The sequence below is a fragment of the Cervus elaphus genome, chromosome 9 (assembly GCF_910594005.1).
Source record: "Cervus elaphus chromosome 9, mCerEla1.1, whole genome shotgun sequence".
Taxonomy (NCBI): Eukaryota; Metazoa; Chordata; class Mammalia; order Artiodactyla; family Cervidae; genus Cervus; species Cervus elaphus.
Genome location: NC_057823.1, coordinates 17,613,849 through 17,631,305, shown reverse-complemented (window position 1 = coordinate 17,631,305; position 17,457 = coordinate 17,613,849). Strand labels below are relative to the sequence as shown.

At 51.5% G+C, this 17,457-nt stretch overlaps 1 protein-coding gene and 1 long non-coding RNA gene across 4 annotated transcripts; both read left to right on the top strand.

Moving 5' to 3' along the window:
• Positions 1–1,874: 1,874 nt before the first annotated feature.
• On the top strand, positions 1,875–11,178 carry KEAP1 (kelch like ECH associated protein 1). Of its 3 annotated transcripts, none has more exons than XM_043911487.1 (6): positions 1,875–2,913; positions 4,994–5,676; positions 7,518–8,203; positions 9,688–9,893; positions 10,114–10,290; positions 10,424–11,178. In XM_043911487.1, the coding sequence occupies exons 2-6, from the start codon at positions 5,038–5,040 to the stop codon at positions 10,588–10,590; spliced, it is 1,875 nt and encodes a 624-aa protein (XP_043767422.1). In that variant the 5' UTR covers positions 1,875–2,913; positions 4,994–5,037; the 3' UTR covers positions 10,591–11,178. The 3 variants fall into 3 exon arrangements, with proteins under 3 accessions (XP_043767422.1, XP_043767421.1, XP_043767423.1); XM_043911486.1 differs by lacking the exon at positions 1,875–2,913 and adding an exon at positions 2,952–3,323; XM_043911488.1 differs by lacking the exon at positions 1,875–2,913 and adding an exon at positions 3,520–4,082.
• A 1,808-nt stretch (positions 11,179–12,986) lies between these two features.
• LOC122699499 lies at positions 12,987–16,783 on the top strand. The gene is made up of 2 exons (XR_006342620.1): positions 12,987–13,407; positions 15,597–16,783. It is a non-coding gene; the product is annotated as an uncharacterized LOC122699499 (long non-coding RNA).
• The last annotated feature ends 674 nt before the right edge of the window (positions 16,784–17,457 follow it).

The following is a 17,457-nucleotide window of genomic DNA, read 5'->3' as shown; positions in this document are numbered from 1 at the left end:
GGAGAGGCAGGCTGGAGAGGGGGCAGGGTGGGTTTGGGGAAAGGGCCTGTGGCTTCAGGTTCAGATTGTGGCACACCACTTGCTGGGACACAGCGGAGCTGCAGGCAGCTGAAAAGTACGCGGTGTACAGCGGTGGGGGTGGGGGGCCACTGACCAGCCAGGGGACCTGAGTTCCTGTGGGCCACGTTCACACTGTCCCTGGATGCTGTAAGCGCTGGGAAAACCAACCTATTTCCTCGAACACAAACACTCAAGCCTGGGGTCACATGCCAGTTCGCTTTGAGAACTGATTCTAATTTCCTATCTGGTTTGGTTCCAGTAACCCCCGGCTCCTGTAATCTTCCAGGGCAACCTGAGCCACCCCACCCCATCACTCAGTTGTTTGATGATGGTGTGATAGCAGAAGAGTTATTTACTTGTTCACATTCTACAAGATTCAAAAAGCACCAGTTCCCACTCCTGGATATAGACACTTGGCAAACTTGTAGAGCCATTCTGTAGGTAAATGAGCTGAAATGTAAATACATCTCTCTTTTTACACAACTTTAGCATTGCTCTCCACCTTGCTTTGATCTTTTAATAGTATCATCTTGGAAACTGTTGCATGTCTAGATTTTGTACTGTGTTCATTGGACCAGCCTGGGTGCCTTAAACAACCAAAATTTATTTCTCATAGTTCTGAAGCCTGCAAGTCCAAGATCAAGGTGTCAGCATGGTAAGATTCTGGTGAGAACTCTCTTCCTAGCTTATAGACAGCTACCTTCTGGCTGTGTCCTCACATGGTGGAGAAAGAGATCAAGTTCTCTGGTGTTTCTTCTGATAAAGGCACTAATGCCGTCATGAAGGCCCCACCCTCATGACCTCCTCTAAATCTAATTACCTCCCCAAGCCCCCATCTCCAAATAACATCACTTATTTTTATATGTGGGCTCAGTCACTCAGTTGTGTCTGACTCTGTGACCCCATGGACTGTGGTCTGCCAGGCTCCTCTGTCCATGGGATTTTCCCAGGAAGAATACTGGAGTGGGTTGCCATTTCTTCCTTTAGGAGACCTTCCTGACCCAGGGATGAAACCCTAGTCTCCTGCATTGGTAGGCAAATTCTTTACCACTGTGCCACCTTGGAAGCCCAAATATCATCATCTTATGTTAGGGCTACAATATATGATGGTGGGGAGGGGGCACAGACCATAACATTTTTTATGTCACTTTATTTTTTAATTGAAGGATAATTGCTTTACAGAGCATTTTTTTCACATTTAAAAATATTGAGGTAAAACATTCACACAGCTAATGGGTTCTTTTTACTGGCTGCATAGTATTTCACAGTATAGATTACACCAGGGCCCTAGGGATGCACACAACTGTTGAGTCCAACACTTGGCATTTAAACACAGTATTGCAGTAAACATCTGTGTACATACATCCTCCTAAACGTGTGCAAGGGCACCTTGGATAAGTTACTGCACATGTCACTGCTGGGTCTCAGGGCTTGTAGATGTTAATTTTGAGATATACCAGAGGTTTCCTTTGGCATGTGGAGAAGGGTGTGGGTTTGCTCACAGTGTCAGCCACTCCCCGTACAGTATTTGGCGGCTATGCTATGGCGCCACCTCTGGAGCCACTCTAAACCACAGCTTCACCACCGCCTCTGGTTTGGGAGGAGAAGCAAGAAACCCCACCCCAGCCTTCTCCGGGGTGGGATTAATCCCAGACCCAACGCAGGGAGGCAGAATCTTCCAAATTCACTCCGGAGGGCAGGTGGAATCCTTCCTTAGACCAGTATCTGTTCAGTCTAGCGTCTCATACAGACGGACTCTTAAAAAAAAAAAAACACCCCACATACATTTAAAAGTTAACTTTATATAACAAAGAGCATAAATGGAAAATCAGTATCACTTTCCATGAAAATTAACAATCCTTCATATTTATTGAGCGCTAGCATTCACAATTAGTTCTCCCAATAATCTACCAGGTAGGTGCCTTTATTATTAACACCTATTACTACGTGGTGTCCAACCCTTTGAGACCCCATGGACTGTAGCCCACCAGATTCCTCTGTCCATGGGATTTCCCAGGCAAAAATAATGGAGTGGGTTGCGATTTCCTTCTCTAGGGGATCTTTTTGACCCAAGGATCGATCCTGTGTCCCCTGCATTGCAGAAGCATTCTTTACCACTGAGCCACCACGGAAGCCCTATGAACATTTTACGAGGAAGGAAATTGAAGCATGCAGTGGTTAAATTATGGGTCCACCCGCGCAGAGCCAGAGAGTGGCAGAGCCGGAGTTCGAATTCCCAACTGCGAGCTCCTCGCGCCTCCAGATTGGAGATAAAAAATCAATAAAAACCCCAGTAGGTAGGTAGACAGCTCCGCCTGGATCCTTCGGCCACCTGAACGTGAGGCCTGCACTGTGTGGAGTTAAAAGAAGAGCAGGTCGTGGAAAGCAGACCCGCGCTGAGACGACGAAACCCGGCGGATGGAAGGGACTGCGAAGGGGTTGAGGGACGGGCCTGGTCCGCTTAGCCGTGCGCCCTTGCCCGCCGCCCTATTCCTCGCCCATAGGCGCCGGGCACCTGAGGGAAGGGCGGGGAATCCCGACTCCTTCCCCGCCGCGCCCTCTCCGCCCTCTCCCCGCCTCCTTCTCGGGCGTCCCGAGGCTAACCCCCCACTCGACGGCCGCGACCCCACAGGCCCCGCCGCCCAGCTACAACCCCCTCCCCAGCCGCCCCGGACGGTGGAAGCGCTCTCGGGTCTTCAACAACTAAAGTCAGGCGGGAGCCGCCCCCGGGCCAGGCCACGGCCCCTCGGGCTTCCCGGAAGCTCGGTGCGCGGGTGGCACCAACGTGCCCGGAGCCACCGCCGTGCCCCCAGGCATCCCCACCCCGCGGTGAGAGTATCGGAGGCTACGCAGGTGAACGCGCAGGCGGCGGCGGGGAGGGGTATCCGGTGATCCAGGATGCAGGGAAGCGCTGGGCCTCGAACTTGGGGCTTTGATTCTAGGCGGCTCCGACCACGGGGGCTGGGTGCGCCCAGGGCTGGGTCCTTGGCCCCACCGCGATTACCGGCGCTGCGGACGCCGCTGTGGGGCTGCGCAACTGGGCAACAGCGAGCGTGGGCGGGGAAGGGGGTGGGGGAGCGGCCCGCTGCCGTCTCCGCCGCCCGAGGCCCGGGCCCGCGGGGACTTTTATTCTGACACGGCCGGCTCCCGGCTCTGCTTAGTCATGGTGACCTGCGCGCGCTCCGCGCCTCCCCCCTGCGAGCTGCGATGGAGGCGCCCGGGCCTGGGCGACGGAGGCGGAGCCCGAGCGCGGCCATGGCGGGGTGAGTGAAGCGGCCCGCGCCCGGGCTGAGGGCACCGAGGGTCTAGAGTGCTCTGCGACCGTGTCCGGCGGCCGGAGCACTGGGCGATGCGGGGCCCGGTCGCCTCGGGGTTTCCCGCGGCTCCGCGGAGCGCCAGGAGGGCGCGGCTCGAGTCCGGACCTTTTGTTGGACGGCGCGACCGGCGGGTGATTCCGGGAGCGAGAGGCCCAGGCAGCGTCGCGCGGACGGAACCCCGGGGATTCCGGGGCGTTTGTGGCGGGGGGACCTTGGTCTGCGCCCCGGGGCTTGCGATGGAAAGGCCGCGGCGGGGTCACTTCCTCCCTTCTCTAGGCCTTGGCTGCCCGGCGGGACATGCGCAGTCCCCCACTTACCGCTTCTTGGGGGTGGGGGGAGTGTCCAGTGCCCAGGGGGCACCGTTGACCGTTTGGCTAAACACCAAGAGGCAGGCCCGGGCCTCGGCTGGGGAGAGGCGGCCAAGCAGTGTCCAGGGCACGGTGGAAGAGCAGGGTGCTCTGGCAGGCACAGTGGAGTGGGCAGTCAGCCAGCCACAGCTTACTGACCCCTGCGTCGTGCCAGGCCCCAGGCGGACTGCAGGGGAGGCACAGGAGAGGGTGGGCAGGACCCTGACCTACACAGGGCTACCTGCCCTCTGAATCCTGGGGCTCAGGGCCAGAGAGACCCTTCATCCATCAGCAAGCAAGCAAAGGAGCTGATTTCCATTCCTGACAAGTGGTGTGATGGAAATAAAACAGAGAGGAGGTAACTCTGAGTGGAGCCCAGGGAACAATAAGATGAAGAACCTCTTGTAGATCCCCTGCCTCCTCTTTGCTTGACTTTTCCAAACCCAGCTCCTGCCCTGACCCTCCAGACTCCACAGGATTCACAGGCACCCTCCCTTCATTAGTCTTCCTCTCTCATCACACTCTTCCCTGATTCTCCAGGTCGGCTCTCATTCTGCCTGAGTCTTTGCACTCACTGTTCCCTCTGCCTGGAAAGCTAACCCCCCCTCCCCCCCCCCCCCCCCCCCCCCCCCCCCCCCCCCGCCCCTTCATAAGTTCATCCTTCTAGTCTCAGCTCCAAGACAGGCCTGGACCACCTGATTTTAAAACAACACCGGCACGCCACATTGTCACAATGTTGTTGTCAGTTTTTTCATGGCCTTAAAGCCTTGCTTATTTCACTTATGGTCCTTTCCTGCCCAGTGTTGGCTTCAGGGGGGGCTCGGTGCATGTCTGTCTGGCTCCTTGCTGTGTCCCTGGTGCCTAGAACAGAGCTGGCACACAGGACGTGCCCGAGAAGTGTTGATGGGGCAAGTGAAGGAATGAGTTGGACATGCTGTGAGAAGGGATGGGCCCCAGAGAGCTGGAACAGAATGGGCAAAGGGAACAGGTGGATGGGAGCTGACTGTGAAGGGCTTTGCAGGCCATTGAAGAGTTTGGTTTTACTCTTCATGCCTCAGGGAGTGGGGGGGTGGGGTGGGATTCTGAGCAGGGGAGGGTCACCATGTGACCTACGATTTAAGGTGGGCCCTTGGACTGGTGAGGCCATGGGCAGTTAGGGAGCACAAATGAACACTGCTTTACCCTGGCCTGGGCAGGAAAACTGGTCTAGGAGTCACTTTATCTTAGAAAAGAAGGCCTAGCCCCCAGCCCTGTGCTCTCCCCCTCCAGGCCCCTGAGTGCCAGTGGTGGTGTCCCTTGTCACCTGGAACCCCATGCAGCCGGAACCCAGGCCTAGCGGGCCCGGGGCCCATACCCAATTCCTGCCCCTGAGATCACAGTGCCCCGAGGGGGCAGGGGACACGGTGATGTACGCCTCCACCGAGTGCAAGGCCGAGGTGACGCCCTCCCAGCATGGCAACCGCACCTTCAGCTACACCCTGGAGGACCACACCAAGCAGGCCTTTGGCATCATGAACGAACTGCGGCTCAGCCAGCAGCTATGCGACGTGACGCTGCAGGTCAAGTACCAGGACGCGCCCGCCGCCCAGTTCATGGCCCACAAGGTGGTGCTGGCCTCGTCCAGCCCCGTCTTCAAGGCCATGTTCACCAACGGGCTGCGGGAACAGGGCATGGAGGTGGTGTCCATCGAGGGCATCCACCCAAAGGTCATGGAGCGGCTCATTGAGTTCGCCTACACCGCGTCCATTTCCATGGGGGAGAAGTGCGTGCTCCATGTCATGAACGGTGCTGTCATGTACCAGATCGACAGCGTGGTCCGCGCCTGCAGCGACTTCCTGGTGCAGCAGCTGGATCCCAGCAACGCCATCGGCATCGCCAACTTTGCCGAGCAGATTGGCTGTACAGAGCTGCACCAGCGTGCCCGGGAATACATCTACATGCACTTCGGGGAGGTGAGTGAGGGACTGGGACAGGGCACCAGGGCTTCAGAGCAGCCTTGGGAGGACCAGGGAACAGACAGGTGGTCATCACTGTCTCCCCTTGAGAGGTGAAGGGTAAAGGCAAGGAGATGGAGAAAAATAGGGTTGAGCTCCCAGTCTGCATATCTGCCACAAATCTGGGAAACAGCTGGAGAAAGTGAGACCTTCATGGGTCTCTGGGCTCCCTGGGGTCAAAGGTGGGGACAGAGGGCAGTGTCTGACAGCAGTTCCACCCTAGGGTGCCCTGAGCAGGGCCTGACGTTCCAGACAGTCAGTAAATATTTATTGAACACCGTGACATGCTGTCAACTGCCAGTGTGACCCTTACACATGTTTTCTTTAGTCCACAAAGTATTGTGCTCATACTAATCTTTGTTTCATTTTCATTTTTAAGTGGAGGAAGTTGTGAGTAGAGAAAATGAGTGCTTGTTGAGCACTTGGTGTGGGCCAGCCTCTGTTCTAAGTGATTTCCAGCCTTGAAATCTCTGAGTCTTCCCAGCTATCCTAGGAGGAGATATGCTTTGCAGTGCTTTCCTGGAATTTTTTTTTTTTTTCTTTTTTGACCACACCACACAGCTTGCAGGATCTTAGTTCCCCGACCAGAGATTGAACCCTGGCCCTGGCAATGAAAGCGCTGAGTCCCAACCACTGAACCACCAGGGAACTCCCCCTTCCTGGAAATTTTTAAAATCATCCTCTCGTGGCTGGGACCAACTAGGTGGACACTACCCCTGGTCTCCATGACTCTCCTTCTCTACCATCTTGAGGGTTGACCAGATGCCCCAAGAAGATCTGACATTAATCTTAGGACTTATGGCTTCCAGGATGGTGGCCCAAGAGCAGGGTTGTCCCGCTGACCTGCACAACACCAGTATCAGGGGGTTGCCTTGGCTTGGGGTAACAGGATGCTGGGAACCCGCTGATGTGGGGGTGACTGAAATTATTTATATAGACCAGTGCCAGACAAGAAATATTTCCTTTAGCAATAACCCTGCTAATGAGTTAGCAACTAATATAATCCCCCTTTTATAGAGGAAGAAAACCAAAGCACGAGTGTTTCAGGTTTTTGCCCAAGGTGGCACAATTAGAAGGTAGTGGGCCAACACTGCAACTCAGGCTGCTTTCTTCAAGCCTGAATTTTTTTGTCTTTCTAACATATTCTGTTGCTATTTCCTTAGTAGTCAGTCTGCTTTTTTGAAAAAATAATTTCATTAAAAAAAGAAAAGGGTAACGTTCTTACAGTTCAGATACAAAATGATACAAAATCTAAGAGGTACGTTGTTTCTTTTTCCCATTTATGTACTTACCTGCCCTATGCCTGGCATGTAGTGTTAACTCATTGAATCCTCACACACTGAGGGTTTCATACTATTCAAATGCCTGTTTCTCTTCTTCTTTGAATTTTTATTTATTTATGGCTGTGTGGGGTCTTCGTGGCTGCTCACAGGCTTTCTCCAGTTGCAGTGAGCAGGGCCTCTTCTCTGATTGTGCTGAGCAGGCTCCTCAGTGCAGTGGTTTCACTTGTCGTGGAGCACGGGCTCTAGAGCAAGAGCTGAAGATGATGGCATACGGGCTTAGCTGCCCCAAGGCATGTGGTATCTTCCCAGTCTAGGGATCAAACCTGTGTCCCCTGCATTGGCAGGTGGATTCTAGGGAAGTCCCTCGAATGCCTATTTCACACCTGAGGCAGCTGAGATTAGCAGAGGCAGATTGAGTGTCTTGTCCAAGGTCCTAGCAGGGGCTTGGAGAGGGGTTAGGGGCTGGGAGTGGAGAGAGACCTGTAAGTCAGCCCATGACGCTGTCGCCCTCTGCAGGTGGCCAAGCAAGAGGAGTTCTTCAACCTGTCCCACTGCCAGCTGGCGACCCTCATCAGCCGGGATGACCTGAATGTGCGCTGCGAGTCCGAGGTCTTCCACGCCTGCATCAACTGGGTCAAATATGACTGCGAGCAGCGGCGCTTCTACGTGCAGGCGCTGCTGCGGGCGGTGCGCTGCCACTCGCTCACGCCCCACTTCCTGCAGATGCAGCTGCAGAAGTGTGAGATCCTGCAGTCGGACTCCCGCTGCAAGGACTACCTGGTCAAGATCTTCCAGGAGCTCACCCTGCACAAGCCCACGCAGGTGATGCCCTGCCGGGCACCCAAGGTGGGCCGCCTCATCTACACGGCCGGCGGCTACTTCCGCCAGTCGCTCAGCTACCTGGAGGCCTACAACCCCAGCGATGGCACCTGGCTCCGGCTGGCGGATCTGCAGGTGCCCCGGAGCGGCCTGGCGGGCTGTGTGGTGGGCGGGCTGCTGTACGCCGTGGGCGGCCGCAACAACTCGCCCGATGGGAACACCGACTCTAGCGCCCTGGACTGCTACAACCCCATGACCAACCAGTGGTCGCCCTGCGCCTCCATGAGCGTGCCCCGCAACCGAATCGGGGTGGGCGTCATCGACGGGCACATCTATGCTGTTGGCGGCTCCCACGGCTGTATCCACCACAACAGTGTGGAGAGGTGAGTGGCGGGGGCAGGAGGCGTGGGATCCAGGGGTTCCGCTGCTAACATGCCCCATGCCGTTGGGATCTCGGGTTTTTAAATATTTATTTATTTATTTTTGTCTGTGCTGGGTCTTCATCGCTACACGCAGGCTTTCTCTAGTTGCTGTGAGCCGGGGCCACTTTTTGTTGTGGTTCACAGGCTTCTTATCATAGTGGCTTCTCTTGTTGTGAAGCACAGGCTCTGAGTCCACCAGCTTCAGTAGTTGCAGCATGTGGGCTCAGTACTTGGGGCACAGGCTTAGTTGCTCCACGGCACAGGAGTCTTCCTGATCGAAGACACAGGGATCGAACCCACGGCCCCTGCCTTGGTAGGTGGATTCTTATCCACTGCACCTCCAGGGAAGTCTTCCTTTCACTGTGGAGTGCTTTTCTCTGTGCCTTCCCTTCCGGGAGTGGAAGCCTCAAGGTGAAGCTAAACTTCTGGGAGATGTATGGTCATGACCCTGGATGATGTGTCTTGGCCTGGGAACTGTTTACAGGGCCATCACACACCCATACAACGACTTATTAGCAGATTTGGAAAAAGTTCCATCAGTTTGAAACTGTCGGAATGTTAATATGCTAATTTTGTTAAAACACGACACCTCCCTGCCATCTATCCACATGGTTGTAAGAAACACACACGAGGTCTGTTACCGTGAAAGGTACCCCTTGATGTGGCGCCCTTGCGCAGTGCGCAGTCTGTGTACAGAACAACTGCACGGTGACCCTGTGTTTGCCTGCGTGCTCACGCAGTCGTGTCTGCTCTGTGACCCCATGGACTATATAGCCTGCCAGGCTCCTCTGTCCATGGGATTTTCTAGGCAAGAATACTGGAGTGGGTTGCCATTTCCTCCTCCAGGGGATCTTCCCTAGCCAGGAATTGAACTGGTGTCTCCTGTGTCTCCTGCATTCATACAACACTTAGCTTAGGCAGTGGTCTGATGGGGCCATTTGAGTCCAGCAGAGGTGCAAGTGACCTTGAGCAGAGGGGGGCCGGCCCTGAACCTCAGTTTCCTCATCTAGAAAATGGACCTACTGATAACTTGCATTGTAGGGAATCCTTGTGAGAATTGAAGAGTTCAGGTGAGGGACTTCGCAGGTGTTGCAGTGATAAAGAATCCACCTGCCAATGCAGGAGACATGGGTTCTATCCCTGGTCCAGGAAGATCCCACATACCTCAGAGCAACTATAAGCCGGTGTACCACAACTATTCAGCCAGCACTCTAGGAGCCCTGGAGCCGAAATTACTAAAGCCTGCCTGCTCTAGAGCCCAGGCTCCACAGCTAGAGAAAAGCCTGTGTAGCCAGGAAAGCCCAGCATAGCCAAATAAAATTATTTTTAAAATTAAAAAACCCAAATAAAATAAAATTAGAAAAACCAACACAGGGGACTATCAGTGGGGGCCAGTGTCCCGGGTTGGCTGCGGCTGCTGTTGTCATCGCTGCTCTCTGTGGCAGGTATGAGCCGGAGGGGGACGAGTGGCACTTGGTGGCCCCAATGCTGACACGAAGGATCGGGGTGGGAGTGGCTGTCCTCAACCGTCTGCTCTACGCGGTCGGGGGCTTCGACGGGACAAACCGCCTCAACTCAGCCGAGTGTTACTACCCAGAGAGAAACGAGTGGCGGATGATCACACCCATGAATACCATCCGGAGCGGAGCAGGTGGGAGGGGGCCGTGGGGAGGGGAGCCAGGAGGAGCACCCGCCTGACCCTGGGAGTGAAACTCAGAGAGCTCCTGCTGCCTGCTCTTGGCTTTATTTCTGCAGGGTTACTCAGGAGAGGGGAGGAAGGGAGAGGGGAGGGTGTCCCCCCCCAAGAAGGTGATGGCTGGGGCCCCCAAGGCCAGGCCCTGGAGTCACCTTCTCTGTGTCTTCTGGTTTAGGAGTCTGCGTCCTGCACAACTGTATCTATGCTGCGGGGGGCTACGATGGTCAGGACCAGCTCAACAGCGTGGAGCGCTACGACGTGGAGACAGAAACGTGGACATTCGTAGCCCCGATGAAGCATCGGCGAAGTGCCCTGGGCATCACTGTACACCAGGGAAGGATCTACGTTCTTGGTAAGGCCTGGGCGGAGAAGCCCACCTAGCCCCTTTCAGTAGGAGGGCTTCACATGCTTCTTTCCTTCCTACCCCTCCCCAACCCCCACCCCCTTGGAGTAGTGACCGACCATCCCTCCTGCCCTCCCTGCAGGGGGCTACGACGGTCACACATTCTTGGACAGCGTGGAGTGCTATGATCCAGACACGGACACCTGGAGCGAGGTGACCCGAATGACCTCTGGCCGGAGTGGGGTGGGCGTGGCCGTCACCATGGAACCCTGCCGGAAGCAGATTGACCAGCAGAACTGTACCTGTTGAGCCGCTTCTGTTTCCTGAGCGGAAAAGAAAAAAAGGTCCGATCCAGAGTATTGTTTCTGTACAAAAAAAAAAAAAACCAGGGACAAATGAAGAGGCTCCACAGCACAAATCGTGGTCTCCAGAATGGGAGGCTGGGACACTGCGGTGTTCCAATCACGATGTGAAAGAAAAGAAGGCTAGAGTGGGAACTCGTGAGCCTGCCAGAGCAGTCCCAGGAATGTCCAACGAGAGCCTGCCCAGGAGGTGGGCGCGGGAAGGATGGGCTCCCCAGAGAGAGGCCCCCCACACCCACTACCCCAAGACTAGGCCTGGGTCCCCCACCAGCAGCCGCCACCTCCCTGTGGGATGAAAGCAGGTGCCGAGGACAGGCTGGTTTTCATCCCCTGCGTCTTTGTGACTATTTCCTAGAGGCCTGGGAAGAAGCCCACTGAGGCCTTGGGGGCGGAGGCCCCTCCAGAGGTGAGGACCCCAGGGATGGGCCTGTACATAGAAACCACTGGATTTTGCTGCTCGGACAGTCATTTTGTTGATAAGTAGCCCTGTAACTTTCAGATGAAAATAAAGAACAAACTAACTAGTGTCTTCCAACCGGGCTCTCAGCCAGAGATCTCAAACCTGTGGGGACAGAAAGGACTCTTCTCCTGACACGCACTCAAGTCTTTTGATTTAAGGCTTGGATTTGAAACCAGTTTGTTATCTCGGCTCCGCTGAATTTTGATATGTAGGGCATCTTTCTCCCCACGAGCAAGCCACACAGGGCTCACTTTGTGTATCACTTTCAACTGCTTTGAAGACAATGACCCAACTCCTTGACACCTCTCCTAGGGCTCCCCGAGATTAATTGCACACATGCGCAGTTTATATTTTCACAGTATATATTATGACATTTTCACAGTTTATATTAAGACAGAAGATCCCCAACATGGGCTTCTCGGATGGCTCTGTGGTAAAGAAGCCGCCTACCATGCAGGAGAAGTGGGTCCCATCCCTGGGTCGGGAACATCCCCTGGAGAAGGAAATGGCAACCCACTCCAGTATTCTTGCCTGGAAAATTCCATGGACAGAGGAGCCTGGCAGGCTACGGTCCATGGGGTCGCAATTGAGCGACTAAATAATAACAACTATCCCCAGCATGCCTTCCAAATTCAGTGAAAGTCCATCAGGTCATATTTATGCACTTCAGTAACACAGACCGAGGCTTTTGTTTTATTTAGGTGCCTGAGTATTCAAAAGGCAAAGGGCTCGATAGCTTGGCTCCTTCTGAACAGCCTGTGTGAATTATGTGGCCTGGATCTTTTCTTCTGCCGGTCAACTCTCTTCGTGCTGGGGAGTGGAGAAAAGAATGGTCTCAACTGTTGGGGATTCCACAGGTTCTTCTAAACAGCTTAGCGAGGGAACATTTTATTCTTTCCCTGCCAGCGAAAACATCCTACCTCCCATCTCTGGCTTCACTCAATCCACCTAAAGGCTGTCTTAGTTGTTGTCTTTAGTTGCCCACTTCTCTGGTCCTTGTCCTAAGATTTTTATGAAACTAGAAAATTAATCTGGGAATTCCCTGGCAGTCCAGTGGTTAAGGACTCACATCTTTCACTGCTGGGGCCCAGCCTCCATCCCTGGTCCAGGAACTAAGAGTCTACAAGTCACGTGGTGAGGCAAAAAAAAAAAAAGTTGGTTGCATTGAGTGGATGGGGAAAACTAGAAATTATAAACACATCTAGATAGTCTTCTAGCATTTGCAATGTATTTCTACATATTATTTGATCCTCAGTGGTGCTATGAGCTAAGAAGGGCAAGCCTGAGCTCTTTTTTGAAAACCTTTATGCATTTGGCCATGTCGGATCTTGGTTGTGGAAGATCTTTGATCTTCGTTGAGGCATGTGAACTCTTAATTGTGGCATGTGGGATTTAGATCCCTGACCAGGGATCCAACCCGGGGTCCCCTGCATTAGGAGCATGGAGTCTTAGACACTGGACCACCAGGGAAGTCTATAGATGAGAAGAAGAGGTTCAGAGAAGTGACCTGCCCAAGTGGCGGGGTGCAGACTTGACTTGTGTGGTACCCCAAAGCAGTCCCTTTCAGCCACAACTTGCTCCACCTGTGTGTCAAAGGGGATGTTACAGAGGTCCCATGGCAGCCCCTCCCTTGAGGCCCAGTGGTTAAGACTCACTCTGCACTTCCACTGCAGGGGACACAGGTTCAAGGTTCAATCTCTAGGCGGGGAACTAATACCCTGCATGCTACACAACTCGGTCAAAATAAGTAAGTAAATAAATGCACACATGTGTGCTCAGTCATGTCCAATTCTTTGCAACCTTATGGAGGCATATGTAGCCTGCCAGGCTCTTTTGTCCATGGGATTTCCCAGACAAGAATGCTGGAGTGGGGTGCCATTTTCTTCTCAAGGGGATCTCCCTGACCCAGGGATTGAACCCATGTCTGTTATGTCTCCTGTATTGCGGACAGATTCTTTACCACTTGACCCATCAGGGAAGCCCAAGTAAATAAATAAATAGATATGTAAGTAGGTCCTGTGGGATCAGTGTGCATAGCCAGAAACAACGACCTAATCTAGAATAGGGATTTACATGTAATGTGGTTGCCAAAAGCCCCGCAACCTACCCCAGAGTGCTGTTTCCTTTCAGAGACATTAGAGCCGTGGTCTTGATGCCAGGTCAAGCTGATTGCGTAAGGCAGTTTGGGTAAACAGTTTAGGAATCAGGTAAACGGAAGTCAGGTAAACAGTTTCCTATCTGGAAAAGCAGTACCTGGACACCCACTTGGTGCTAGACCCTGTGTGAGCTGCTAGACCAACAAAGGTGAGTATTCTTTAAAAACATTTTTAATTGGAGAATAATTGCTTTACACGATTGTGTTGACTTCTGCCATACAACAGCATGACTCAGGCAGCCGTAAGCACACATAGGTCCCCTCCTTGAGCCTCGCCCCCACCCCACTTGAGGTTGTCACAGAGTACTACTTGGAGCTCCCTGCAACTTCTCCCATTAGCTCTACCTGTTTTATGTATGGTAATGTGTATGTTTTAATGCTCTTCTCTCAGTTCATCCCACCCTCTCCTTCCCCTGCTGTCCAAAGTCTCTTCTTTATGTCTGCATCTCTATTTCTGCCCTGCAGATAGTTTCATTGGTACCATTTTTCTAGATGCTATATATATGTGTTAATATATGACGGTTGTTTTTCTCTTTCTGACTTGACTTCACTTTGTATAACATGCTTTAGGTTCATCCACCTCACTAGAACTGACTCAAATGTGTTCCTTTTCATGGCTGAGTAATATTCTATTGTGTATGTGTACCAAAACTTTTTTATCCATTCATCTGTCGATGAACACGTAGATTGCTTCCGTGTCCTGGCTACTGTGAACAGTGCTGCAGTGAACACTGGGACACGTGTCTTTTTCACTTATGGTTTTCTCAAGGTATATGCCCAGCAGTGAGATTGTTGGGTCATATGGTGGCTTTATTCCTAGTTTATAAAGGAATCTCCATACTGTTCTTCATAGTGGCTCTATCAATTTACATTCCCACCAATAGTGCAAGAGAGTTCCCTTTTCTCCACACTCTCTCCACCATTCATTATTTGTAGGTTTTTTGATGATGGTCATTCTGATCGGTCTGAGGGGATACTTCCGAAGGTGAGTATTTATGTTCACTTTGTATCTCTGCTAAAAACAACTTGATTTTATGCCTTACTCTGCCAGGCATTGGGACTGTGACAGTGAACAAGCCCCAAAAGATCCCTGCCCTCATGGAAACTACAGCCTAGTGGGGGCGTAGGGTGACCAACTTGTCCTAGTTTGCCTGGGACTTTTCCAGTTGGAACGCTGAAAGGCTGGCATCCCAGGGAGCATTTAGTCCCAGTAAACCAGGTTCATTGGTTACTCTCCAGGTAAACCAGATGCTGAAGCAATATTAACAACTGTGTTGAGTGACAGACATGATTAAATTTGCATTTGGTAGCTCTGGAAGCTGAGTGGAAATGGCTGGGGATAGAGGTACCCTGGGAAAGGTCGAACAGGCTGGCACAGTGGCCAGGTGAGAGGCTGGTGGTGTGGATCAGGCAGGTGGGTATGGGAAAAAAGGAGAGTCTGCAGGTGAATCGACCAGCTAGATAGGATGGATGAATAATCAGGAATGCTCCGGGGTGGTTTTGAAGCTTAAGAAGCCAAGTGGAGGGGCCCTTAGAGGAATCTGCTGTTACAGAAGGAAGTGACGATGGTTCGGAGTGTGTTAGGTTTGTGACCTCAAGATAACAATTGTTTTTGGAAAGTACTCAATCAGATTTTTCAAACCCACAATCTTTGATGCTTCCAACAAATAGCTCTTGAATGGCTGCTCTGTGCTAGACATGAAGTGAGGTATTCAGACACAATGAGCAAGCATGACACTGGCCCTTTTTCATAGAGCTAATAAAATAATCCAACTTCCCTGGTACCTCAGCAGTAAAGAATCCTCCTGCCATGCAGGAGACTCGGGTTTGATCTCTGGGTCAGGAAGATCCCCTGGAGAAGCAAATGCAACCCACTCCAGTATTCTTGCCTGGGAAATCCCATGGACAGAGAAGCCTGGCGGGTTACAGTCCATGGGGTCGAAAAAGAGTCGGACGTGACTTAGTTACTAAACAACAATAAAATAATCACACTGAGTATATGTAATTAATTTCTTAGGTAAGCTTTCTGAAGGACTGGAGCTCAACCTAGGTCAGATGCCTTGAGAAAGCATTCTTGAGGAAGTTATTTTCTCACAGAATTTCAGACTGTAAATTAGGTGAGGGAAAAGAGGGGTGAGATTCTGGACAGAGGAACCATCTGTCCTGTGGCACTGAGGAGCAAGTCTCAGTGAAGCTCTGAGAGGGAGGAGGAACATGATGTCAGAAGAAGCTTAACGGAGGTGAGGGAGCCAGACCGCGCAAGCCCAATGCGCCACGTTATTCTCATTTAGTAAATACCTAAATACTGCCTTTTTTAAAAAAAGTTAAAACATTACAGGGCTTCCCTGGTTAAGAATCCGCCTGTCAGCACGGGAGACAAGGGTTCGATCCTTGACCTGGGAAAATCCCGAATGCCATGGAGCAGCAAAGCCGGTGCGCCACACTATTGAGCCTGTGCTCCAGAGCCCGGGGCCACAGCTACTGAAGCCTGTGTGCCCTGGAGCTGCTGCTCTGCTGCAAGAGAAGCCCCTGCAATGAGAAGCCTGAGCACTGCAACTGGAGAAAAGCATGCATGGCCACGAAGACCCAGCACAGCCAAAAATAAATACTTTTTTAAAAAGGTAAAACTTTACAGATAAAGCTGAAGTCTTACTTCCTCTCCATTCCAGCCCCTCTAAATCTTTTTTTAAAAAAAATTAACAATCTTCCGTGTTGTATGTTTTATGTAGTTCCTTACAAAAATGGCATAATGTTGCCTGTACTACTCTGCAATACAGAATATTGCTTTTCCTCTCTCTCGGTAAGCTCTATCTGTGATGTCACGTTCCTTTCACCAGCTACCGGATGTTCTGTTTTATCTGTTTCACTATTGACAGATGTTTAGGTTGTTCCTAGTTTCTCAGAATTACAGATAAGGCAGCAACACCCTTTCTTAATCATGCCTCCTTTCTCCAGATGGGTGTGCTAGGAGGTGGAACTCACTAGGTCATGGAGTAAGCACAGCTTTCCTAGATGCTGTCAGATGACCCTCCAAAGTCCTTTTTATTCCTGCTGTTTCTGCAAGTTCTTTTTTAAACTTAAGTTTTACATATTAAAAAAAAATTGAGGTATGTTTGATTTATAGCATCATGTTAATTTCAGTGTGCAGCACAGTGATTCATAGAAGCTCTTTGTAAATCTACACACAGAGGGTTCCCCGGTGGTCCAGTGGTTAAGAATCTGCATTGCCAATGCAGGTGACACCAGTTGGATCCCTGATCTGGGAAGATCCCACATGCCATGGAGCAGCTAAGCCGGTGCGCCACAAGTGTTGAGCCTGTGCTCTGAAGCCGGGGAGCCACAACTACTGAAGCCTGTACACCCAAGAGCCTCTGCTCCGCAACAGAGAAGCCACTGCAATGAGAAGCCCATACAACAAAGCTAGAGAGTAGGCCCTGCTCGTTGCAACTAGAGAAAGGCCACCCACAGCAGAGAAGAACTAGCACAGCCAAAAATAAAAACTAATTAAAAAAAATCTACACACAATCGAATGTATCACTCTTTTTCTTGATGCTTTTTTTGTGGCATAAAAAAAGTTCGTTTTTATCTTGAACTTTTCTGCAGCTTCCTACTCACTTGTTAATTTATTGTCTCCTGCCCATAAATTCATTGCTTCTGCCTAACTTAAACAAAGTTGGTTTTCTGTTGGTTCTGTTAGAACCAAGAATCCTGACTAATAGAGATAAAATTATTTTCAATAAATATATTGAAAAATATATTAAAAAAAAAAAGCTTTGCTTATGCACTGCTTTTTTGTTTGCTTGTTTTTTAAAAAAGCACATTAGTCTGCTTTGGGTCTTAGTGGCCGCACTGGGATCTTTACTTGCAGTGCACGGACGCTCTAGTTGTGACATGCAGGTTCTAGAGTTCGTGGGCTTCATAGCTGCAGCCATCAGGCTTAGTTGCTCATTGGTATGTGGGATCTTAGTCCTCAACCAGGGATCGAACCCTAACCCCCTGCATTACTCAGGGGATTCCTAACCACTGGACCACCAGGAAGTCCCAGGTAAGACTCTCTGTACACTGTTGATGAGTAAGGGCAGTCATGTGCGTTGTTGTCTTATTTCTGACTGTAACGTTACTGTTTCTAATGTTCCACCATTCAGTCTGATTTTCTGTAATCCATGCTTTAAGTTTTGCCGGAAACCTTTAAAGTTCAG